The 26067-nt window shown below is 35.2% G+C and overlaps 3 protein-coding genes across 4 annotated transcripts; 2 read left to right on the top strand and 1 right to left on the bottom strand.

The window, feature by feature from the left end:
* Window positions 1–3837: 3837 nt before the first annotated feature.
* DAA1 (P-loop containing nucleoside triphosphate hydrolases superfamily protein) lies at window positions 3838–9902 on the top strand. The gene is made up of 16 exons (XM_022035254.2): window positions 3838–4354; window positions 5249–5370; window positions 5484–5572; window positions 5664–5699; window positions 5900–5993; window positions 6105–6147; window positions 6230–6330; window positions 6790–6854; window positions 6977–7473; window positions 7550–7637; window positions 7738–7878; window positions 8143–8711; window positions 8838–8973; window positions 9052–9120; window positions 9289–9420; window positions 9549–9902. The coding sequence occupies exons 1-16, from the start codon at window positions 4140–4142 to the stop codon at window positions 9660–9662; spliced, it is 2511 nt and encodes an 836-aa protein (XP_021890946.2). The 5' UTR covers window positions 3838–4139; the 3' UTR covers window positions 9663–9902.
* A 77-nt stretch (window positions 9903–9979) lies between these two features.
* Window positions 9980–10749, bottom strand: PSBY (photosystem II BY). Its single transcript, XM_022035255.2, has one exon. It carries the CDS (start codon window positions 10663–10665, stop codon window positions 10078–10080), a length of 588 nt encoding a protein of 195 aa, XP_021890947.2. The 5' UTR covers window positions 10666–10749; the 3' UTR covers window positions 9980–10077.
* A 679-nt stretch (window positions 10750–11428) lies between these two features.
* Window positions 11429–25352, top strand: LOC110809421 (Ribosomal protein L25/Gln-tRNA synthetase, anti-codon-binding domain-containing protein). 2 transcript variants are annotated; one of them, XM_022035245.2, is made up of 3 exons: window positions 11429–11947; window positions 12290–12419; window positions 21600–22384. In XM_022035245.2, the coding sequence occupies exons 1-3, from the start codon at window positions 11528–11530 to the stop codon at window positions 21713–21715; spliced, it is 666 nt and encodes a 221-aa protein (XP_021890937.2). In that variant the 5' UTR covers window positions 11429–11527; the 3' UTR covers window positions 21716–22384. The 2 variants fall into 2 exon arrangements, with proteins under 2 accessions (XP_021890937.2, XP_021890936.2); XM_022035244.2 differs by lacking the exon at window positions 21600–22384 and adding an exon at window positions 24444–25352 and having other exon boundaries at window positions 11432–11947.
* Window positions 25353–26067: the final 715 nt, after the last annotated feature.

Genomic DNA, 26067 nt, shown 5'->3' with positions numbered 1-26067 from the left:
GTAGCCTCCCTGGGTGTGTGGTTCTACCACACGACCTTTACAAATGATATTTTCCAGTTGCGGAGTATCTTGCTCTTTCGGTCTGTGATACCGACTGGTACTTCTTCATAAGACAAGTCCTTTTGGAGTGGAAGCGGTTCATGAGCCAAGACGTGAGAAGGGTCCGGGTTGTACTTACGTAGCATGGATACGTGGAACACGTTGTGGACTCTGGAGAGCTCTAGAGGTAGTGCTAGTCTGTAGGCGGCAGTACCGATCCTGTCTAAGATTTCAAAAGGTTCGATAAATAAGGGGTTTAATTTTTTCCTCCTGTCAAACCTACTAATTCCCTTGAAATGAGTGACCTTAAGAAACACCCAGTTGCCTTTCTCAAACACTAGGTCTCTCCTCCGGGTATCTGCATAACTCTTCTGCCTACTCTGAGCTGTCTGAATATTCTTTCTGATTTTAACTATTTTGGACGTTGTCTCCTCTACCAACTCGGGGCCGAACAATCTTCTATCGCTCACTTCTTCCCAACAAATCGGTGATCTGCACGGGCGCCCATATAACGCCTCATATGGAGCCATGTCGATGCTTGCTTGGTATCTGTTGTTGTAGGCAAACTCTATCAGGGTTAGATGGTCGTCCCAATGGCCCCCAAAGTCCAGGACACAAGCTCGGAGCATATCTTCAAGTGTACGAAATGAAAAAAATATAAAAAAAATATTTTGGGTGTTACACATATTATCTTGTAAAAAAAATGAAATGAAAAAAACCTCTATCAAGCCTATGGTCTCCTATGCATGAATCATAGTTTCTTTCATTATGGTTTGTATTATGGTGAACCCGATACTGTGTTGTCTTGTTTGGTGTCAATTACTGGTTTACATGTTTGTGTATGATTAGATGATTGAGACTAAGAAAAAGGGTAAAAAGGTTATGTGAATTGATAAATGGATAATGTGGACAGCCTGACTAGATATCCTGGGAGATGGTGGACGGACCGGGTCCGTAGGGAACCCTACCGGGAACGTGGTCTCTCATACCGGACGGGGTATGGAGACCTTATGTGTTTTGGCGCCCATACCGGACGGGGTATGGGGACGGCCCGTTTCACCCTCATACCGGACGGGGTATTGAGGTTTATGATTTTGGCGCCCATACCGAACGGGGTATGGGGACGGCCCTGGAATCAGGTTATTAATGTTAATGGTTCAAGTGTAGCGGGGACCCCTTATGGATCCCCATGGATACTAGTAGGCTGGTAAAAGAGGAAATTTATTGTCTGATTATTGAAGTGCAAAAGTATGACATATGTTCTGTTACAAAGTCGATATGATTTTATAATGGTTATAATGTTATTGTTTTCATATGTTATTTTCATGAATCTCACCGAGGTAAGTGGACAGTAAAGGTTTTTATGTTAATAAACGAGTTTGTTATAAATTATGCTTCATTGGTTGTTTTTGTTTTCTACCGATCTTTGCTGCTGTGGCAGTGAGATAGTGTGATGTCTTTACTGGGTTAGTGTAACTCATTCCTTACTTAACCATTTCAGATCAAGAAGACGGAGTTCCCGAACCCGCTCCGCAGGAAGATGGCGAGTTAGACGCCTAAAGACTTTATAGTTCTATTTATAGTTTTTATTTCGAGTATCTCTTTTAATTAGTTTATTCTTTCAAGTTTTGAGTAAGTTTTTTGTTATGGTATAAAGTATGTTAATCAAAATTTTTATTACGCTTCCGCATTTAAGATTCTTAATACATACATCTTTATTTAAATTCCGGCGCCGTTACATCTCTCTCTGTGTTAGAACAATATACATGCATGATCGACACATGTCTCCATTCTTTCTTGGAAAGTTGTTACTGATCCATGCATGCTTAAGATAATTATGATTATACTCCATAAATTATACATATATATATATATATATTGCATTTTTATAATTTTAAATCTACGTTAAAGTTAAAATAGTAATTAATTTCAGTTTCACATAATTTTCACACACAATATATACATTAAACTGACATGTTTTGTTTAATCTCTCAAATAATTTAAAATAATAAAGTAAATTAATATTATATTTATTTTTAGTTTTTATATTATTCTTATAAAAATAAAAATATATCCCACTTGTAGCTAAAAAAACTAGTTCTATTTTCACCTTTTGGATATACTTTAAGAAAAGAAAAACAAAAGCCCATGTTGCTTATTTTTAATTGGCTTCTCTGACGCAAGAGTATTGTAATAGTCAAGTGGAATACAAGCTGGGTTTTGCCGCTTAATTTCAGATACACTTACCTCCTCCTGAACTCTCTGTATATATAATATTCATCAACCGAGAGATACATTGCAGACACTACACTAAATCATTTACTGGAAAACGAAATGCAGCTGTACATGCAATTGCTGCAGTAGTAAGCCTACTCCAGGCCCCGTACATAGTATGTATACGTGCAAACACATATATGTGTACATACGCAGGCAGATCATGGAAATCTACGATTAAAATTTCAAGTCCGCTGATCCTAATGAATTTATTATATCCTATCACATCATATATTATATTAAACAATTTTCAAACATTCAACATTCAGTTTTATTTAAATTCAATTTAATTTAATTTTTGGTAAAGATGAACATTATTCCATAATTATAAAATAAAAAATTAGTTTAATTATTATTTTAATCATGCATAATATTTATAAATTTTGCATTACATTAATCACAACATGAATTTTGTAATAAATAAAGTCGTGTGGGCCCCAAGCTGAGAAGTGCTGCTCGTGCGCTAAAATCCAAACTTTCGGTGGCATCAGGCGACTGTTTTTATTTTATAATTATATTTTTATTGTAAATTTTCCTTCTTTGAAATTCGCACCAGAAAAAAAAAATAATAAAAAAAAAAAATCAACCTCAATAATTTCCTGAAGATACAAAAGTTTGATTTCGTATTCAAATATTTTAGAAATTTTTATGAATGAATTAAACAAAAAGTTTTAACTCTTTTCCATAATTAACTTGAATATTGAAATTATTTCAACAAAAAGTGTTCTGCCTTTTGCTTTTTCAAACTTTTATTTTATTTTTTTATAATATATTAAAAATAAAATTCTTAATTCTAAACTCATGATTTTTATTTTTTATTTTTTATTATTTAAATAATACTATATGACTAATTTTAATCAATAATCTAAAATCAATTAATAAAATTATTGTATTCATGTCAGATCATTTTTTCATCCTACTATATCTAAACTAATAAAACTTAACATAATAAACTCTAAATAAACACCCTTCTCTCTGTATCAATCAATAGTTTTAAATATCTAATAACTCAATATCGAAACTTTATTAAACCTATCAATGTTTAGATCAAATAAATATCAAATTAAACTAAAAAGATATTTTAATTTTATAAGAAAAAAATTCATTTTAACCAGACTAATCTACCTCTTAACAGCAAAACAACTAAAAAGGAAAAAAAAAAATAATTCTTCATTGCCTCACATAACCAACTTAATGGTCAATTGTGACCACCTATGGATGGTCTAACTACTAGCATCGTACATATATATATATATTTTTTAGAATATCATACATAATGCTTTATTTTCAATGGGAAATATTTTAACAATTTTAAATATAAAATTATATATTCTAAAAGTTATTTTTTGAGGAAAAAAATCAACATCTTAATGTAATTTTACCCAAAAAAAAAAAAAAAAAAAGAAAAGAAATTTAAAGAGTGTATTATTTACGTAGGTAGGCGCGACTTGACGAGTCCTTGGTGGGAAATTTTTATTTAAGGCTGCACAACCGAATGATAAAACGTCAAATTACTGCCACGTAAGCAACTTTGTAATAACTCCCACTCTCTCTCCCATTTTCTCTTTAAAACTCCCCAGAAACCAGAAAGCCAACCTGAAAAGCCGGGAACCATCAACCAATGCCAACCTCCTCCACCACATCCTCCGTCGTCGACATCACCGTTTCCTCCCCCTTTCTCCTCCGTCTCTTACGTGTCACCAGATCCGCTTCCTCCGTTCCCTCCATAAAACCACAAGCACTCTAAGACACATCGCTCAATTCTCGGTTTCTTCTCTTAATAATAATTTTTCCACGTTTCTGAGTTTTGAATTTTTTACCCATCCATGGACCAGAAACACCTGCTGATATCGGCGTTGAGCGTGGGGGTCGGGGTTGGGGTGGGGCTGGGGTTGGCTTCCGGCCAGACCGTTAGCCAGTGGGCGGCCAAGTCCTCCGCCCATGGGGTAACTGCAGAGAAGATTGAACAAGAATTATTACGCCAAGTTATTGATGGCAGAGAGACCAAGGTCACCTTCGATGATTTTCCTTACTATCTGAGGTAATAATACAAACCTCTATCCCTCCCTTTTTCTGTTTATTTTTCTTTTCAAAAAATTTGTTCAACAATCAAACCGCCATGGCTTGGTCTGTTTGTTTCTCTGAGGACAATTTGGTTTTGTTGCATATTCCCCATAACCATAAATTATATATGATTGTTTAAAATTCAAGCCTTTCACTTATTTGATCTCATACATTAGAAAAGAGATCAAGTAACTAGTTTCTTTTTTTGCATCCCATCTTCATGTTTATAGTTTAACCAAAACATATATATCTTTGGGTTTTCATTTGAGTAGATGTTGGTGGAGCAATGTGAATGTCTACAGAAATCTCTCTGTGTATATATATATATATATGATATTTTTACGTGATGAATATGCATACGTGTACATTTTTTGGTATATGTACGTACAACGAGGTGTCAAGAACAACAATTGTTTTTTGTTTTTTGTTTTTTTAAGTATTAATGTAGTTTTATTTTACAAATTCTTATGTAAATATTGGTTTTATGTGATTTAATTAGTTTAAAGTGAAGATAAATCCACTGGAAACAATTAAGATAATTAATTAATTAATATAATGGTTGTTGCCATGCAAGCGGTTTGTCGGGCATTCTTATGTCACCCTTACTTTGAATAGAAATGTATTCTCACGTGAGCTCTGCTATTTCTTGGGTCATAAAGAGGAATTCTTTTGGTTTTATTCTCAATATTTGTCTCTACAAACATGGTAAATCATTTCTTCATAATTTCCTGAAGTGAGACTAGTAAATCAACAGCGGTAAAATGAAGTATAAATTACTGATAAGACAGTCCTACAGAGGTGAAAAACCATATAGTAAAACTTGTTTTAATCATGGTAATTGAACTATGTTTGTTGGTAATTGTAACGACAGTGAGCAGACTCGGGCTTTGTTAACAAGTGCAGCCTATGTTCATTTGAAGCATGCTGATATATCTAAGTATACCAGAAATCTTTCCCCTGCAAGTCGAGCTATCTTGCTTTCCGGTCCTGCAGGTTCATTACTTCTAAAAACACAAAAACTCGGATATCCTTTAAATTTTCTTCACTCATTCTTTACATTCTTGAACGAGTAAGTACTAATTGGCAGTATTTTTCTACCCTTGAAGAACTTTACCAGCAAATGCTAGCTAAAGCTTTAGCCCACTTTTTCGAAGCCAAGCTCCTACTCTTAGATGTAACTGATTTCTCTCTAAAGGTAACTCGCTATGAAATGGCTTTTTCTTCTTTATTCTTTCATGTAGTTTGGAATGTAATTTTTTGGTACATTAAATGGCTTTTCTATCCAGATACAAAGCAAATATGGTACTGCCACCAAAGAATTTGTAAGTATTTCGTTCTTACAATCATTTTCTTCTCGGCTTCTTACATGTATACAAATGGTTGCATCGTGTCATGGTTTGTTGTTGCAATAGTCTGGCACTCAAGTTAGCATCTGCCCTCACTTCTTGATATGCAGAAGTCATTGTTAGTTTAGCTTCGTTTGTTTATTTCCATGGAATTTTTTTTTAATTTTATTCTCTAGTCTTTCAAGAGGTCCCCTTCAGAATCAGCATTGGAGCGATTGTCTGGCCTACTTGGATCTTTTTCACTTCTTTCACAGAGGGAGGAGCCCAAAGGTATGGTACAAAAGTATATTTATTCAGTTCTAATATTAAAATTAAATCAAACAGCAACACAATAATTATATTAAACTTGTTACTGATGCAACAATTCTCCATGTGTTTCAGGCAAATTAAGGAGGCAAGGCAGTGGTGTGGATGTCACATTAAGGTATTGTAGGATGGATTCCTTACTAATTATCTGGAGGTTTTCTTCTGTCCTAAAACACAAGTTATCTTCTTCCTAACTGCAGTGGAATGGAGAGTTCTCGTAATTCTCTCCCTTTACGCAGAAATGCATCTGCCTCTGCCAATATCAGTAATCTGGCTTCTCAATGCACTCCTGCAAATACAGGTTTGTTCATGAAATTTTGGACTATATATACTTACCGTATCTTTAAAATTAAAATTACATAAACTTACTGGTAATTTTGTATTATAAATTGGCTACAATCAAATTGGATTCTGTTCAAACCAATCATAAACAAATAACAAGCCGTGGAACATAAACAAAACCTTACTGCATCAGCAGAAATAGAAACTATAAAAGTAAAATCAATGAAACCAGAAGACGAACGGAACTGTTGATTCATCTCTCAATTAGCAAAACCAATAGCAGCCATCAATAGCAGCCGTATATCTGGGACTGAAAATTGTTGGTTCAACAATTCCACTTGCAGAAGAAATGGTTGAAATAATTGAGCATGCCCTGTACGTTTTTCTTTTTCACATGCACAAACTGTTTATGCTTGATAGCCATTGTACCTTTTTGCTTCTCATAACTTGAATCTTTCCTCCATACTGCTCTTTTCAGCACCTCTGAAGCGCACAAGCAGCTGGTCTTTTGATGAGAAGCTTCTTATACAGTCTCTTTACAAGGTATATCATTTTCAGCAAACACCTTAAAGTTCAGAAATCAGTCTGCAACAGAATTCGACTAACTAAATATTACTTTATACAGATGGTAACAAATGATTATCAATTTTCAATTTATTTTGCAGGTCCTGACTTGTGTCTCAAAGACCACACCGATTGTGCTCTATCTCAGGGACATTGATAAGCTATTGTTTAGGTCACAAAGAATATATAGTTTGTTTCAGAAAATGTTGAACAAACTTTCAGGATCTGTACTCATCCTTGGGTCACGAATCGTTGATCTTAGTGATCAGTATAGAGAGTTAGATGATAGGCTTCTGGCCCTTTTCCCTTATAACATTGAGATACGGCCACCAGAAGATGAAAACCATCGCGTCAGCTGGAAGTCTCAGCTGGAGCAGGACATGAAGATGATCAAAGTTCAGGATAATAGAAATCACATTATGGAGGTACTTTCTTCCAACGATGTGGATTGTGATGATCTGGACTCAATCTGCATTGGAGATACAACGGCCCTCAGTAATTACATCGAAGAGATCATGGTATCAGCAATTTCTTACCATTTAATGAACAATAAGGATGTTGACTATAGAAATGGAAAACTCATTATATCATCCAAGAGGTAAGATTTGTAATCCTTTTCACTGCAATCCCCAGCATTATCTGGGTATGTACTAATTGTGTCTGCATTTAAACAGTTTGTCCCATGGATTGAGCATTTTCCAGGAAGGGAAATCTGCTGGCAAAGACACATTGAAGTTGGAAGCTCAAACAGAAACTGTTAAGGTCTGTATTAACTCCTGTTTCTTGTACACCTGTAATTGAAAGAAGTCAAGCAGGTATAATACTAACCCAAGGTTATTCATGACTCTTGTTAACTATTTAGGAATCAGGAAGCGGAGAGCCAGCTGTTGTGAAGCCTGGAGCAAAATCTGAAGGCACAAATCATGAAAATAAAAGTGAAACAGAGAAAATAACTGCAACAAAGACGGAAGGAGAAAATCCAGTTGTAGCCCCAAAACTTCCAGTAAATTACTCTTTTCTTTTTTCTCTTAAAGTGGCCTAATTTTTTATGCCTGAACATGGACATATTAACTGTACCAACAGTTTCAGATGAACACTGCAAGATCTAGCAAAGATTCATTCATTGATAAAATACAGGAACTAAGAACAATAATTTACATAATTCTTCTTCACTAGGTTAGAATGGCTTACATGATTCACATTTTATAGATTTCTCCTTCCTTACTATGACCATTCATGCAAGCATACCATTCTATTTTGAAAACAGGAAGTTTCCCCCGATAATGAATTCGAAAAGCGGATAAGGCCAGAGGTTATACCAGCAAATGAAATAGGTGTAACTTTTGAAGATATTGGTGCCATGGAAGATATCAAAGAATCTCTTCAGGAGCTAGTGATGCTTCCTCTTCGAAGACCTGACCTCTTCAAAGGGGGGCTTTTAAAGCCCTGCAGGGGAATCTTGCTATTTGGGCCTCCTGGAACTGGGAAGACGATGTTGGCCAAGGCCATTGCCAAGGAAGCTGGAGCAAGCTTCATCAATGTATCCATGTCCACCATCACATCTAAATGGTTTGGTGAAGATGAGAAGAATGTCCGTGCTTTATTCACCCTAGCAGCAAAGGTTTCTCCCACAATTATTTTTGTTGATGAGGTGGACAGCATGCTTGGACAACGGACCCGGGTCGGGGAGCACGAAGCCATGAGAAAGATAAAGAACGAGTTCATGACTCACTGGGATGGCCTCATGACAAAAGCAGGCGAGCGCATCCTCGTTCTTGCTGCAACCAATAGGCCATTTGACCTTGATGAAGCAATTATCAGGCGCTTTGAGCGCAGGTAGTAATATCATTCTTTAGTAACATATGCATTGTTGTCAGTCAATGGAAGAGACTGTGCAAGTTGGAGATACTAATGAATCAGATTATGTTTTGTCTGTTCTAATATGCATATTTTATGAAACAGAATTATGGTGGGACTTCCATCTGCAGAGAATAGGGAAATGATTTTGAAAACTCTGCTGGCTAAAGAAAAAGCAGAAGGACTAGATCTCAAGGAGCTTGCAACTATGACAGAGGGTTATAGTGGAAGTGACCTCAAGGTTTGTAACTTGCTTTATATTTGAAAATTTAAAGCATGGTAAGGAGTTTCTCAACGGGGGGAATCTTTGCTTGAACAGAACCTATGTACAACCGCTGCATATCGACCAGTTAGGGAGCTGATACAGCAGGAGAGACTAAAGGATTTGGTTAGTGTCCCATGTAGAATTTATCAACATTGCTCTGTTCTTTTCTATCTCTACCAGGAAGAAGAAAGATTTTCAGTATAAAAATATTATTTTCGAATGGAAGACTTAGTTGATTCGCTATAGAAGATATTGACTGTATTTATGAAGATAATATTAACATATTAACAGGAGAAAAAGAAGAAAGCAGCAGAAGAGCACAAGTCAGGAGATGCATCATGTACTAAAGAAGACGGTAAAGAGAAAAGGGTAATTACTCTTAGGCCATTAAACATGGAGGATTTCAGGCTAGCAAAGAATCAGGTACAGCTCATTTTTCTTCAGATAACAGATAAACCCAACCATTTTTGGTCTTGCAATCTATGTAGATAAGAGCCAGATTCAGCATAAAGGAACATGAATGATTATGATATATGCTTTGCGGGATGCAGGTTGCAGCAAGTTTTGCAGCAGAAGGATCTATAATGAGCGAGTTGAAGCAGTGGAATGATTTGTATGGAGAAGGTGGTTCAAGGAAGAAGCAACAGTTGTCTTACTTCCTGTAAATTAGGCTGGCGTCTATAATTTACGTAACAAGAATGGAGAGAAATGTCGGATTCTGTAGGTTAGGAGAAGAACAGGATCAGTAATACCGGTGTGTTTCTTCACCTTATAATGTTAGCTATTTTGTGTGCGTGTTTGTATGTGTATTGCAAGGATCTTGCTAGTGATGATCAAGAACTGTCTGTACACGGATTGTAGTGTGTTTCCACTTAATGAGAAATCGCTATAAATCATTTGAGTTATACTTAAAACGATGTACATCAGATCAGATAATTGTATGGAACACTCAATTACACTTTTGTTGTAGAAGAGAAGAAAGTTGTCCAAAATAATTAGAAGCCATTCATTAACAGAAGGTGCAAATATACAGGCCAACTTTTCAACATGGCACCCCAAATTAACAAAATCCAATCCCTTTCAAGACCTCATTCTATTGATCTGGTTCAGAGCCGGTTGTAAAATATTGTAGAGCACCCAAAGAATTGCAGGAGCCACAACAAACAACAACAGTGTACCCCTGTTGTCACTGCTTGATGCATCAGCCAACATGGCGATCTCACTGGCAGCCGAGACCTGTGGGGCTGACACGAATCCTGAAGCAGCCAATCCACCTAGGCCGAGCCCAACGATGACTCCCTTGGTGCTGCGCATGCGGTTGAGCTGGTTAAGCGCAGGTTGCAAGATGTTGAAAAGGACCCAGGCTATGGCTGGTATGAGAGGCAGCAAAAGAGCAAGACCACGATTGTCTCCTTCAGCTATGACAGCTATCTGTTGGGCAGCGAAGGCGGGATCAGATGAGCTCAAAGTTGAAAAGATAGCTCCTGCAATGGCGGTTGTGGCTGGTAATGTTTGAATTGGTTTTGAGATGGCTAGACCTTTTGGGAGGTTTTGAATGGAAAGGAGGGAGGTGGGTTTTGTGGTTGGTTTTGCAGGGGTGGTGATTTTGGGTGAGTTGATGCTCAAACACTTGGCATTGAGCATGGCCATGGCTACGGTTGCTGCCATTGTTATTCTATCTATGTTTTGAGATGTTGAAGGAAGGTGCTATAAAGAGAGAAATGGGTTTGGTTTGGTTTTGCTTTTGATAGGAAAATAATGTCCAATAGAATTATGCCTTATAGATTCTTCCCTTATCTTGAGAGTGCATCTGTGAGATTTCAACCTCACGTTGCAGACCCCACAAAATCCATCTTATCGCCTCCTTCTCTATTGCTTGCTGACACAACTAATCCCTCCATTAAACTTCCTTATGACCCTGGTTTACTTAGACAAATATCCAAACTGGACCGCCCGGTTCAATTCCATGGAATCGGCCACCCCGGTTCACTAAAAAAAAAAAAAAACTCTTGGATCATATAATCTGCCACTTTTTTAGTCTTATTTTCTCCTTTAATTCGTGTTAATTCTAATAAAAGTACTATTACAATATAATCGCATCATATTAAGATGTTTAATGGTCAAAATTTCATTTGTAAAACACCTGGAAGGATGATTAATAGGTGATCTGAGAAAAATTTTAATTCTAAAAATTATCATGGGAAAAATTAACAATGGAAATAAATTGAATATGGTAAAGTAACTAACACAAATATTTATCGTGGGTGGATCCTTAAATGATCTACATACACTATTTTGATTATCACTAATTGAAAATTTTAACCCTTCATTAAAATGTAGATTACAAATGCATTTTTATAATTATAACATAATTTCATTTTCAGCCCAAATCCGACTTTATGGCCCATGGGAGTGGACTGGTTCCCTGTTCATTCTCATTTACCTGTGCAACTCAAACCCCACTTCGACTGTCTCCCCAAAACCTCCCTTAATCCTCTCCCTCTCTCTTTCTCTCTCTGTGTCATCAGCTATGTTGATCTCTCGCTCGTCAATACTCTCTAATACCCTACACCTTCGCTTCTTCTCTCAAGCAGCAACCGCTGCGCTTCTCGACGACGCAGCCCTCGCCCCTCTCACCTACCTGGACGGCTTTCCCACTCCCGACCCCAAGTTCGCCGAGACTATCTACGCCATCTCTCGCCCTAACTCCGGCAAGAACATTTCCGCCAAGGAGAGGAAGAAGGGTCGGGTTCCTAGCGTCGTCTTCGAGCAGGAAGACGGCCAACACGGCGGCAACAAGAGGCTTATTTCCGTGCAAACCAATCAGATAAGAAAGTTGGTTAATCTTCTCGGCCGTTCCTTTTTCCTCTCCAGGCTCTTTGATCTTCAGGTCCATTCAGAGTTTGGCTCGGACGATGTTATCGAGAAAGTCCGCGTTTTACCCAGAATGGTACTTGTTTCCTTTTAGTTTTATTAGATCATTCTATTTGTTTAACTGTTTGTCTAATCTGGTTTCAAATTTTTGTCTAAACTTACTGGTTAGTGTCTTTACTTTGGGTCCGGATCTTATTTCCTTCTGCCTTTGTTTCTTTTTCCTCAACTGAAGAGAATTGTTGGTTAACTAAATTTGGGGCATGACTGTGTAAAATGATGAAATGGGTAGAATATAAGCTTCTTGCTACTGTTCATTAGTTAATTTGGATTACTATTGACATATATATATATATATATGGAGAACAGAGAATTGTTGTTGTTTCCTAATCCGTATTTTGTCTGCTTCATGTGGTGCCAGCTTCATTTGCATGCGGGCACGGATGCGCCGCTCAATATCACTTTCTTAAGGGCGCCTTCTCATGCTTTGTTAAAGGTTGATGTCCCTCTTGTCTTCAGAGGACAAGATGTGTCTCCGGGACTAAGAAAAGGTGAGTAATAAACACTTTGAATGAGTTAAGAGTTACGTGTTGGCTTCTCTACTTATGGCTCTGCTTCTGTGCTGTACTTATTCTGAAATATGGTGGGTAAAACCTTTTTTTTTTTTTTAATTATTTTGTTATTTAGAGACAAATTCTAAGGAATTTCAAGAAAAATTTTCAAAGTTTATTTGGAGGATTTTCAAATGTATAGTTATAATTCTTTCTAATGCCACAAATTCGTTTAAAAATAATTGCATATGCAATAATTCTAAAGTTCTTGAGTTTATTTTTGGGCCAAATAATGAAATTACCATTACATAAACAGCATACAAGAAGTGAAGACAAATCTTCAAGTTTCAATCTTCTATCTTCTATTTTTTTATTCTTTAGCCTTTATAGAATTTTCCTTGCTAACATTATAGCTTTAAGCATGTTTTTTCATAATGTTTTCTTTTTGAAGCGAAGACAAGCTTAACAAATATGGTTAAAAATAGTACGTAATTGTGTTATCAAAATCAATTCTTTAGGTTAAAAAATAGATGTATTTAATAAATTTTTTTCATCTTACGTACTTATAAATATAAAATATATACATAAATAGCTTGGGTGGATAATTTTGGGTTAATACCAAGTTTGTCATGACCCAGAAAATTTTACTCTTAGTGCCCACTTGATTTGAACTTTTTCTTTTTGGAAGAAAAACAGTCATGTCTGGGTAGGACAGTCCAGGTACCAGTAGCTCATAGGTCCCGTTGTCATCCCTACACATAAACTAAAGGTATGTCAAAACGATTTCTTAAAATGGGGAGTTAGATGAGAAAGTCCATGTGGAATGATTTAGGAGTTTTGTACTTCATGACCTAAAGCAAGCCCCCTAGTAAGGGCGTGAGAATTTTGATTGAGTAATACTCCCTAATGGGTTTAAAAACGACAGTGCTGAGAAATAATGGGGTCATTATATGTTTATACCAGTCATATATCAATCTTTGGGAATAATATATATTGAGTAATGAAACCTGAAAACATCTAGCTCTATTTAAGATGAGAGATTTGAGTGAAGTAGACACTACTTTGGAAAACAAAGCCTCCATTCATGACAAAGGCTCTGCTTTGGATCTATTTCATAACATTATGAAGATATTGGAGAAATTCAATGATATTGGAATAAAAGATGCCAATATTTTATGTGATTTTGTATGTTGATTGATAATTCAGATCGGTTTTGTTCAAATAGATTGTCAAAGTGTTACAGAAAGCCTAATGTATCTCATGCATTTTACCTGCACATAGATAGTATTTTAGCATGTAAGCTTTCTTGGTTTGCTGACCGACTAGATCCCTAGCATTGGAAAATGTTTTGTAAAGTTCTTGAGCATCTGAGAAGAACAATTAAGTATGACTTAGTCTATTGTCTATTCTAATCACCTGTGGGGCTAGAACAGTACTTTGATACAAGTCTGCAATGAGCATTAATGATAATAAAAATTTTATCCCCAGTTGGATTTATATACTTGTTGGAGTAGCTGTAAGTTGGGCATCCATGGAACAGATCTGCATCTTACATCCCAATGCCATCTACTTGCTTGCCCTGTGAAAATGAACTATTGTGTTTGAGGCATGTAGTAGAATATTCTTTAGCTAAGTACTCAATCGAGGGTATTTTCATGTGGGGCTAGGAGGATACTTTACAAGTCGAGTAATGAGCATTAATGACAATAAAAGTTTTATCTCCAGTTTGATTTATATACTTGTTGGACTAGCTATAAGTTGGGCATCCATGGAAAAGACCTGCATCTTACATTCGTCCCAATACCATCGGCTTGCTTTTCCCTGTGAAAGTGAAGCTATTGTGTTTGAGGCATGTAGAAGAATATCCTTCAGCTAAATACTCATCAAGAGTCTCATGTTTGCAAAAATGTGTTGTTGGAGGCCCAATGTTTTATTATGTTCAATCCCAGGACTTATATATTTAATTGCATTCAGTCAAGCGCCTAATGTATTCAATTGCATTAAATCAAGAGCCTGTAGTAACTATAAACTCAATATCACGTCAACATAACACGTGAACATACCACGTCAACCCTAGTTGACTCATTATTTAATTTTGTTATTTTTCATTTTTTAAAGGTTAAGTTAGTAAAAATGAAAGGTGATTTTTTTTGGTAAATTATGACTTAGCTAAGGCTGATGTGGCATCTACACATGTTTATGTTGATGTGGTCATGTTTAATGATGTGACACGTTACGTGGCAAAGGTGTAATTGGGATTTAGTGTGCAGTTATTGGGGACTCTTTTTGAGAAGATGGTTACTGGAGACTCTTGATTGAATGCATTAGACGCTTGATTGAATGCAATAAAATATTGGATCCTTGAATCTACATTCGCATAAATGTTAGGCCAGTGATTGGACATTTAACCTGCATTTGTCTTCAACATGAATACGTCAAAATTTTTTTTTGTTAAAATAAAAAGTATGCATTATATTAATATTAACAGGATACCAAAACAGGAGTACCACGCATGTACAAAAAATTTACATAAGAGTTAGAGTATCAATGACATTTTCAAAATTCTTATAATTGATAATGTCATAACCTAACACGATGGTTCTAAAAGAATGCATCTATTTATTTCTAATACTATAAACACTACTTACTTTGCCCTCAAAAGTTTTAGAATTCCATTCTTTCAAATAACCAAAAAAACAGTTAATAGAATAATGTTTACAATGTTTCTTTTTATATATAACCCATCCCAAGCTCAAATTTTCCCACAAATTGAACTTGCCACGACTCGTTGGATCCCCAAAAAATCATAAATAATGCACTAAAGATCATGAGATACAGGGCATCAAAATCGTAAATGATTGCAGGACTCCTTAGTCTTCAAACACATGTAACACCCATTGACAAGGATCTGTCCTCTAGTTTTAAGTTTGTCAATGGTAAGAATCTTCTCCCTACAGACTTCCCATGCGAAAAAACGACCTTCGGAGGAACCTTTGTTTTTCAGATTTGTTTATAATGAAAATTCCGATAGTCCATGGATGAATCCTCCATTGAGAAATTGTAGTAAGATTTAACAAAAAATTTCTTAGACTTTTCCAATTTCCAAACAAATTTGTTGGAGGTTAGAGAGATATGTTGTGATGATAAAATCCTTAGTAAGTCTGCGTAGTCACTTATTTCTCAATCATTTAAGTTTCTTATTACATTTATTGACCAATTTATATTATCATTCGACCGTTGGTAGGCTTTTTCAATAAACATATTTCTGGATTGAGCGATATTAAATATCATCGGAAAACAATTCATAAGGCTACCTATCTCCAACCACTCATCAGTTCAAAGTCTGATCCTAGCATCCCTACCCAGTTTCCATTATAAGTAGAGATTGAACTAGAGCCATTGAGATAAGATTTTCCTCCATAAACCTCTACCATGCGGGATGGTAAGTGTACTTGCAGCCCAATTTGGGTCACCCCATCCACAATCCTTCTCCACAACCTATTATCTTCATTCATGTACTTCCACAACCATTTGCCGAGGAGGGCATCATTCATTTTCACCATATATTTAATACCAAGTCCACCCAAACTGTTTAGTTTTTTAATGTTCTCCCAATTCACCATGTGATACTTATGTTTTTCATCTTCATCACCTCAGAGGAAGCGACATTGAATTGTTTCTAATCTTTTAGCCACTCTCACTGAAATTGTGAGGGTAGATAGATAATAAATGGGAAAGTTGGTCATTGTGCTCTTTATTAAGGTGTATCTACCACCCTTTGAAAAGAAGTTATGTTTCCACCCGACCTCTTCGCAAATAACTCCAGTATAGGATCCTAGGATGCAGTGTCTTTATATTTGACAAAAAATTTGTCTAGATATTTGATAAAGAAAGCATAAAGTTGAGAGATTTGGAAAGAAACATAAAGTTGAATGAGATTAGAACTCTTTAACATGGATAATGAGAAGCGAACTTTGAATGTTAGCTCTAAAGCTAAATGGGTAATTGCAAGTTACCACTGTATGCCTGTTAGTGTTAAAGACTCTGTTTAAGATATTATTTGTAGTTTGTCTTTTATGAGGAAGGTCAAGTTTGATCTCTTAATGGAGTTAATGTATATTAGAAGTCGAAAGTAATATGGACTTCAAATAAATTTTTCTCTTGTCTCAAGATAGAAGTGGTGTCGATTTGATCAAGAAGCCTTAATGTAAGTTCTTGTAAAATGTTCATGGGTTTGAGATTAGCACATTATCGTGATAGTGCGAAAGTTATGAGCATCTTATACAGTAGATAAATATTTTTGCATGTTATTTCTTGGATTCTAATGTATGAAAGTTATGTTTCAATCGAGGTTCATAGATTATATACAATACTTGAAGGTTCAAATCAAGAGAACTTAATTTTTTACATGATTTTTATGCAATATTATTAAAGAAAATAAATCATCTTTAGTTCCTTTTATACATAAAAACTAAATAGATACCTTATTTACATGGAATTCCAAGAATTTTTTAAGGATTGAGTTAACTGTGAAAGGTGCAATCACAAAGGAAGTGTAACTTCCGTCATCTAAATGCCCTAACCATGAGAGAATTATAGAGAATAATATGAGACATTTTGAGATAGTTAACGATTATTATCCTTTTTCGAAAACACCGGCCCGAATCCTCCCTTTTGTAAGTTATTAACATAAAGGATTTAAGCATAACTTGAGTTAAGTATTCTATAGGCTTTTTCATTAATAACTTACTCTAGGTAATGTTATACCTATAAGTATAACTTTCACATAGTTGGATTGACACATCATGGTCACTCGTGTCTTGGTCCAAGTTACTAGCATCTATCTGCGTTTAATGGGTTCGATTTGTATTTCTTTCTTGGTGATAGATTCCCTCATACTCTTAAACTTATTTCTTCAATCGTCTGTAATCCCATAGACTCAATTAGTTAGCACCAAGTAACAACATTTTTATCCTATATATGTGAATATGTACATTCAAGTTTTGACCTTGTTATTTGTATGTTTTTAGTTTCTATTATTTTTTCTTCTGGTTTTTTGTATCATTCCATCATCACAATGCTCACAGTTAGGAATTTTGTTATTTTATAGAATGAGCTGGACATATTCTAGAAGTTGAGGTGTTTTCATTTCATTGGACTATTTTGTTATACCTTCTGGTATGTAATCACCCTCTTGAATGTAAAACATTCTCAAGATCAATATGATTTTTTTTTTTTGGTTTTTGTTCATTGATCAAATACTTTTCTTCAAGCTGTTTACAGCTTGTACATGGTATCAGAGCCTTAGCTTTGTTTTTTTTTCTTTTACCCATTCTTCTTCTTTTCTCTTGAGATATGGATGGAGAGGAAGGCATCGTTGTGACAAACCCTTACTAATGGCAACTCATTGATGATACATGGGTTTGATAATCTAGGAATATCTTTGGTTACAGCTCCTCTTATGGTGAGTAATTATCTAACCTGGAGTACTGCTGTTAAAATCTCATTAGAAGCTAAGAATAAGATTTGTTTCAATTCTGGAGAAATTCAAAAACCAAATCCTTCAAGTAACGGATATGCTCAATGGAAGAGAGTAGATGCCATGGTAAAATCTTGGATTCTTGGCTCCATTTCAAAGGATCTTGTGAATTCTTTTATTTACTGCTCTACTGCTCAAGATTTTTTGAGCAAGATTAAGCTAATGTATGGGATCTGTAATGGATCTTTTTTATATCAAATTCAAAGAGATATTGTCTCAATAGAGCAGGGTCGCATTTTTGTTACTATGTATTACAATAGGATAAAGAAGAATTGGGATAAACTAATCAATTAATTCCGATTCTAGTCTGCTCTTGTCAAGGGTGCTCCTGTGACATTACGAGGAGGTTGAATGTGATGAATTCCTCGAGCAAAACTTATTCAATTCTTAATGGATCTCAACTTTTCATATGAAGGAGTTAGAAGTCAAATCCCTATGTTGGATCCATTATCCTCTATAAGCAAGGCCTATTCAATGATTTTATATGTAGAGAAATAAAGACAAGTAAATATTTACACTACTGATGCGGTTGAAAATAATGCTTTACTGGCTAGATCCAACTTTAAGAAAAAGAACGCGAGGAAAGGAGATAGAATCTGTGAACACTGTAATGCTCCAGGTCACCTGAAGGATTCCTGCTTCAATATACATGGATATCCTATTTGGTGGGAAGATTTGAAGAATCAGAAGGGAAAATCTAAGCAAAAAAAAAATGGCAGCCAACACCGTTGCTGTTGCTGATACCCCTCTTGACGTGGGTGAAACTCACTAGAGCAAATTTACATCCTTGATTCAGCAAGAGATAACTAAGTTTATGAAAGGCAAACGACTAGTAGAGGCAGAACAAGTCATGTTTGCTTATGAGACAAAATTTGCAGGTATATCCTAAGAAAATGCTATGTTCTCATTTGATAAAAAATTTTAATCCACCATGTGGATCATAGACATAGGTGCAAGCACGCACATTTGTTTTAACAAGGAATTGCTTCATGATCTGCATGATATTGGCTTAAGCACCCCTGTATATTTGCCTGATAGAACCACAAAAATTGTGAAACAAGCTGGTACTGCTCTCTTACACCCTCGCATACCCTTGACAGATGTGTTGTAGGTTCCTTTTTTCCATTGCAACCTTCTATCTGTTAACAAAGTTGTCAAAACTTCTAACCTGTTTTTTATCTTTTACCCTCAATGTTGGTAGACTATTTGGATCACTCTATATCCTTGATAGCTCATCCTTCAAAGCTGCAGTTATAAACAAAACCAAGAACCAGATATGTGTCTCTGCTCCCTTACAAAGGGAAATGCCTATGTCCATTTTAAGTACTTATAACCAGCTGTCAAATTCTATTTCTTGTAATAGTTTTTCAAATTCTGATAATAAAGATGAGCTTTCTACTTAGATTTGGCACTCTAGATTAAGTCATGCTTCTGCTTCTACCATGGAGCACTTGCACTTCATTAATCATCAATCTTATCAATCTATCCATCCTTGTGATGTATGTCATATGGCTAAGCAACATAGGCTCTCCTTTCCCACTAGCAGCATAAAAACCACCCACACCTTTGATTTAATTCATATGGACATATGGGGACCTTATAAAATGCAGACACATAGCGATGCTCAGTATATTTTAACTCTAGTTGATGTGCAGGGGAATTTGAACTTTCTTACTAAATCATAAGTCTCAAACCAAAACCACTCTTAGCACCTTCTTCAAATGATCCAAACACAAATTTAGTGCCCAATAAAACAGTCCGGTCTAACAATGAGACTGAATTTGTAAATTAGCAATGTAAGGAAATGTTTGCTTCCTTGGGTATTGTTCATCAAATCTTATATTCTTATACATCCCAACAAAACAATTATTAGAGATAGTCCGGACCTTATTGTTTCAATCCAATTTGCCTAAACCTTTTTGGGGAGATGCCATTTTGATAGCCACTTATCTCATAAATAGACTTCCCAGCTTAGTCCTACAATGGAGAACCCCGTTCGAGATTATATATGGTCGTAAACCAAATTACAACCAACTTAAAACATTTGGATGTTTATGTTTTATATCTAACAATTTGTCCTCTGGAGATAAGCTGGACACTAGATCCTTTAAATGCATTTTTTTAGGGTATGTAGTACACAAAAAAGCTTATAACGTCTATGATATACAACATCATCAGTACCATTTTTTCTGAGATGTTATTTTTTATGAAAACTCATTCCCATTTCATTCAATTCGTTATAACCAAGAAGAAATTCCTTTGCCCAAGATTGATATTTCAGCTGATGCCCCCTTTTCTGATCCTAATTCCTCTCCCATTCATGGTACTACTTCGACGCATGATTCTCATCCAGAGTCTTCACAATCTCCTCAAAACACTTCATCTTCTTCATATCTTCACAATCTCCTCAAAACACTTCATCTTCTTCATATCTCCATAATTTTGTTCAACCACCTGTAGCCAGCACCAAACACAGAACCAAACCTGCTTGGATGAAAGATTTTATTTGCCATTCTGCCATCACAAATAGTACAAGCAGCCTCTAGGTTCGCCGATTGGAAGACTCACACCTCCAACTTATCCATATCAAGTTTCTTCCAATTTTTCATCTTCATACATAGCTTTTCTTGCAAAAATTACTAATATTGCAGAATCATACTCTTATAAACAAGTCATCAAACATAAAGAATGGATTGCTGCTATGCAAAGGGAGATTGATGCCGTGGAAGCCAATGCTACTTGGGAACTCACAACTTTTCCTGCTGATAAACATGCTATTGGGACAAAATGGGTATATAAAGTTAAATTTCTTCCAGATGGTAAAGTAGAACGTTTCAAGGCTCGATTAGTAGGCAAATGATACAATCAAACAAAAGGTGTGGATTATTTTGAAAATTTCTCTCTAGTAGCTAAAACAATCACAATCATATTCTTCTTAGCACTTGCTGCTGCTAAAAATTGGTTTCTTCATCAGCTGGATATCAATAATGCATTCCTTCATGGCACTCTTGATGAAGAAGTTTGTCTTAAACCTCCTTCCGGTTGTGCTAAAGCTTCTCCTTCGCAAGTTTGCAGGCTAAAAAAGTCTTTGTATGTTCTCAAACAAGCTTCACAACAATGGAACACTGTTTTTACTGAGAAACTGCTACAGTTTGGTTTCATTGAATCAGAACACGACCACTGCTTATTTATAAAGCAATATTTTGGTACATTCTTGGCTCTACTAATTTATGTTGATCATGTCCTTATAACTGGAAGTTCTAAGTCTGCTATTTCAGCAACAAAGCAATTTTTACATGATGCCTTTACCATAAAAGATCTTGGTGAAGCAAAGTATTTTTTGGGCCTCAAACTAGCACGCTCTGAAAAAGGCATGTACATCACATAATGAAAATATGTTCTTGATATCTTTGCTGATACTGGTTTAACTGGATCCAGACCAGCTCTTACTCCTCTTCCAAAGAATTTCAAATTTTACACTGAGTCAGATCCCTTTCCTGATCCTAAGCAGTATCGTCGTCTTATTGGTCAATTATTGTATTTGAATTTTAAAAGGCCAGATGTCAGTTATGCAGTTAATCAACTTAGCCAGTTTACAGAATCACCAATATTCAATGGGATGCTGCTCTTCACGTTTGCAGATACCTCAAGGGCACTCCTTCCGCTGGATTATTTTATCCATCCTCAAGTAATCTTCAACTGGTTGCTTAGTCAGATAGTGATTGGGCCTCTTGTCCCAAAACCAAATGTAGCTTAACTGGCTATTGCATTTTTTTGGGCTCTTCACTTATTTCTTGGAAAACAAAGAAACAAGACATCATTTCTCGGTCTTCTTGTGAAGTTGAATATTGCAGCATGGCCAATACTATTCGTGAACTTATGTGGCTCACTTATCTTTTCTCTGATCTTCAATTACATCTCCAACTTCCCATTCCCTTGTGGTGTGACAATAAATCCGCCATGCATATCACCGCCAACCCCGTGTTCCATGAAAGAACAAAGAATATCGAGATTGACTGTCATATTGCTCGCAAGAAATATAAGAATGGTTTTATTTTGCCGCAGTACATTTCCATTCATGCAACTTGCTGATAGTTTGACCAAGTCTCTTAGCTTGCCTCAATTCAATGTCATAACTTCCAAGTTGGGTTTTGCTTGAGCCTCATCAAACTCCAACTTGAGTGGGGGATGTTATTTGTATGTTTTTAGTTTCTGTTATATTTTTTTCTGGTTTTTTGTATCATTCCATCATCACAATGCTCACAATTAGGAAGTTTGTTATTTTCTAGAATGAGCTGGACATATTCTAGAAGCTGAGGTGTTTTCATTTCATTGAACTATTTTGTTATACCTTCTGGTATATAATCACCCTCTCAAATGTAAAACATTCTCAAGATCAATAAGATTTTTTCTTTGTTTTTCTTCATTGATCTAATACTTTTCTTCAAGCCGTTTACAACTTGTACAGACCTCCAAAGATTAAATTTGATGTTAATTTATTAGACTAAAATTTCACCAGAAAATGACTTTTCAAGTAATAATATAGTGCTATCCATTGAGCTTCTGTTATATTTTTTATTGGCTAATAATTTCTTTTTCAAAAAATAGTTATCATTTTTCTTCCTCAGAAGTATGCTAAAATTCTTTGGAAAAACTGTTATTTCAATTTTGATTGTTTTTGAAACCGAAGCTGTCTTATAACTAACTAGATTCATCAATTTATACCTTCCTGCATGACGTACCTAACCCACTTGAAGTTTTGTTTTACTTCAGCAACATATGCTCTTTAAATCTAATTCAAGAATCTCCTCGCATTAAATATATTAATATTTTAGTATCATAAAGTCTTACTATTATGGTTTTCTTAGTTATGAGGAAAAACATAGTGATTTCTTGGACTTATTAAATATTATTGAAGATATGGTCCATTGATATTTAATTCTCTTAATCGTATGTGAAACATCTTAGAGATGTATCGGTAATATGACTAAATGATTTCTTTTCTATTTATCAGATTTAGTTAATCACTATATACTTCTCTCGTTATCAGTCGCCTAAGGTTTTTCTCATTGTCTGACAACTCAGGCTTTTCTGCATATCAGCCATATTTAAGTTTCCTTGATGACTCTTTTCTTTTTTAAAAAAAGTTTCCTTAATAACATACTACTAGCTTTAATTCTTAGAGCAATGATTTTTACATGAGTAAGAATGCACTATTGCCTTTTATAAACAAGACTATCCTCTGCTAATAAGTTATTAGAACTCAAGAAGTGTTCTCTACACTTTCTTTTGAAGTCTAATGAGCCATAACATCACTCTTATGCCAAGTAGTTAGTCCAATTCTAATTCAATAAACATATACTGCCTTTAATACTTTATGAACATATTTGAACTCCACTATGTCATTATTCCATACTAATTAACTACGCACGTTCAGGAAGCTGTGTCCCCTAACATGGAAATAGTTTTAATTTCTAATACTTGTATGATCTTTTGAGAGCCATGGCGCCTAAGGTGCTACAGAGGGGGGCTGCTTTTGTTGTTTTACGAGTCATTTCGTTATAACAAAATGCTAGGCTTTTAAGCAACAATTTTCTTGAGGGGGTGACTTTTTTTTTTCTTTAAAGAAAAGGTATAAGAATATATATATTCAAACAAGCACCAAGAGGATGCAGTCTAAGAACAAATTTACATGTCAAGCAAAATATCTATTAGATCTCCCAAATTCTCAACAATATAAAGAGGATGAGCCTTTATAAAAAAACCTAGGGTATAGAACCAATAATCTTTAAATCTATTGTAGTTCGACTCATATCTTTCAAAAGCCCTCATGTTTCTTTCTTTCCAAGTAGCCAAAGGGATGAGGCTTGCCCTTTTGTCCTTATTAACCCCATGGCATGCTCTAATCTTATCCTAAACTGAGCCAGCAATCACGCAGTTGATAGCCAACAGACCACAGACCAATGTACGCAAGCAGTATGCAAAAGGACACCACAATAGTATATAGGTGCATGATTATGCATTTCTCTTGCACAAGTAACAACCATTAACCAAGACTCTTCTCCTCCTAATTAGCTTATCCAGAGTGAGAATGCATTCTCTAGCAACCTTCCAGGCGAAAAAGCTACACTTGGCGGTGCCTTATCCAGAGGGGTTGACTTTGTATACACTGTTAAGGGATTGTGTTTGTATTTTGTCCTTATTTTTGCTTTCTCTCCTTTTAGTACATTCTTTTAATTGGATGTGTTACAGTTTAAATCCTGTCTATAACAGTATTTGCTCTTTCAAATATATTTCTTATTTTACTAAAATAAGAAAAATACTAGTTACAACCTTCAAAATATCAGCTTACTTTGTGTCTAATGGTGGATTGTTTTTGTTCACGTCAATGGTAATATTCTGCCCTAATGATGGTTTTCCATGTTTTAATAGAAAGTTTTCTGTTGATCTGACTTGTGGATGTTAATTGTGATAAAATCACGCAGGAGCTTATTTAAACACGATTAAAAGGACTGTCAAGTTCCTTTGCCCTGCTGATATCGTCCCTCCCTATATTGATGTGGATCTTAGTGGGCTGGATGTGGGCCAGAAATTGGTAATGGGAGATCTGAAGGTTCATCCAGCTTTAAAGCTTATTCAGTCAAAAGATGAACCTGTTTGTAAGATTATGGGAGCCAGGGTTTCCGACCAGCAAAAGAAATCGAAATAAGCATTTTGATCCAAAATTTGGTCTGATTCAGTAGAAAAAAAAAATCAGTTTCCATCTTAATGGGGTTTGAATCGATTATTTAGAAAAAAAAGGGTTTTGAACTGATTGGTAAGGGAAAATACTCCACTGCGTCGTTCAGGAAGTAGTTGGAGGTCTGTACTACTGGAAGAGGATACAACAAATGTTAGTGATGGCGATTGTTTTTGTTTTTACTAATCTTAAATATAAAAATTTTCTGCCATTCAAGGAACTTGGTCACTTGTCCGATTTGATTGCAATGTCGTCCAGAGGGACAAACCAGATGCCATTTTGATGATTCTTTTGGAGCTGCATCTTGTAAAAATATTACACAGTGATCAGCATTCTTACTGTCTAATTTGGCCAGTGGGATCTGTGTTTTTGTAGGGTTCATTCTAATCTTGGTGTTTTCAATATGTTATGGAAACATCTTGACTAGTGGTTGGTCATTTGTTGGATATCAGCTTTCTCCACTTATAGTCATGTTTTTCTTATTTCTTATTTTTTCTGGGGATGGAGAGTTCAGAGTAAATATTGACTTGGAAGTGAAATTGGCTATGATAAGTATTCTCTCTACAAATGATGCCTGCGGCTGAATTTGAAAGTATTATTATGTAATGCAATATAATTTGGCTATGATAAGTACTAAGATGTTTGATCATGTCAATGCGAATGCTTCTGTAGTGCAATCTTTCAATGATTTGTTTAATATACAAACGAAAGCAATTATGCAATACAATTATATTATATGATTACAGTTTTGCAAAATTAGAAATGGTCTTAAATACAAGAAAATTTCAAAAATATTTGGGATTTGAAAAGCTTAAGAAAAGAGATTCTTGAAAAACATAGCAACATTTTCAAGAACTTGAGATCAAGATTTGTCCAATATATTTTTTTTCCGGAGTAGATCGTAATATATGATAATTTTCTTTTAAGGAATAGTTGAAACTTAAATCTTGATTTTAAATTAAAATTCAAATAACTGAGAGATAAAAATCTTTTAGTTTCACTTGTTCTAATATATTTTAAAAAGTTCATAAAGATTGTTGGATATTCAAATTTTCCAAAAGATTGTGAAGCACTCAAAAAGTTTAAAACTTGCATAAATACTCAGAAAGCTAAAAAAATAATAATAATAATAAAAAGGCACAACAATGAGGTGTTTTCAGATATTTTGAATACTTGGGGATATTTCTGAATATTTTGGAAATCTATTGATAATTTTTGTTATTTTGGATATTTGAAGGCATTTTTAGATATTTTACGTTACTATAGGTGTTTTTCTTTTCGTATTTCAAGTATTAAGAAGGTATTTATATATATATATATATATATATTGGGTATTTAAAGCTATTTAAGAGTATTTTCAATGCTCATGA

Source organism: Carica papaya, chromosome 4 (genome assembly GCF_054855325.1).
Source record: "Carica papaya isolate Zhongbai chromosome 4, ASM5485532v1, whole genome shotgun sequence".
Lineage (NCBI taxonomy): Eukaryota > Viridiplantae > Streptophyta > Magnoliopsida > Brassicales > Caricaceae > Carica > Carica papaya.
The sequence above is the reverse complement of the archived record's forward strand: the minus strand, read 5'-3'. Positions and strand labels throughout refer to the sequence as shown.

Coding starts and splice junctions, on each gene's coding strand:
- LOC110809421 (XM_022035244.2), top strand. CDS start 11,528: ATGTTGATCTCTCGCTCGTCAATACTCTCTAATACCCTACACCTTCGC. Junction 11,948..12,289: donor TCCGCGTTTTACCCAGAATG/GTACTTGTTTCC, acceptor ATGTGGTGCCAG/CTTCATTTGCATGCGGGCAC. Junction 12,420..24,443: donor GTCTCCGGGACTAAGAAAAG/GTGAGTAATAAA, acceptor AAAATCACGCAG/GAGCTTATTTAAACACGATT.
- DAA1 (XM_022035254.2), top strand. CDS start 4,140: ATGGACCAGAAACACCTGCTGATATCGGCGTTGAGCGTGGGGGTCGGG. Junction 5,371..5,483: donor CTTGCTTTCCGGTCCTGCAG/GTTCATTACTTC, acceptor CTACCCTTGAAG/AACTTTACCAGCAAATGCTA. Junction 8,974..9,051: donor ATAGTGGAAGTGACCTCAAG/GTTTGTAACTTG, acceptor TTGCTTGAACAG/AACCTATGTACAACCGCTGC.
- PSBY (XM_022035255.2), bottom strand. CDS start 10,665: ATGGCAGCAACCGTAGCCATGGCCATGCTCAATGCCAAGTGTTTGAGC.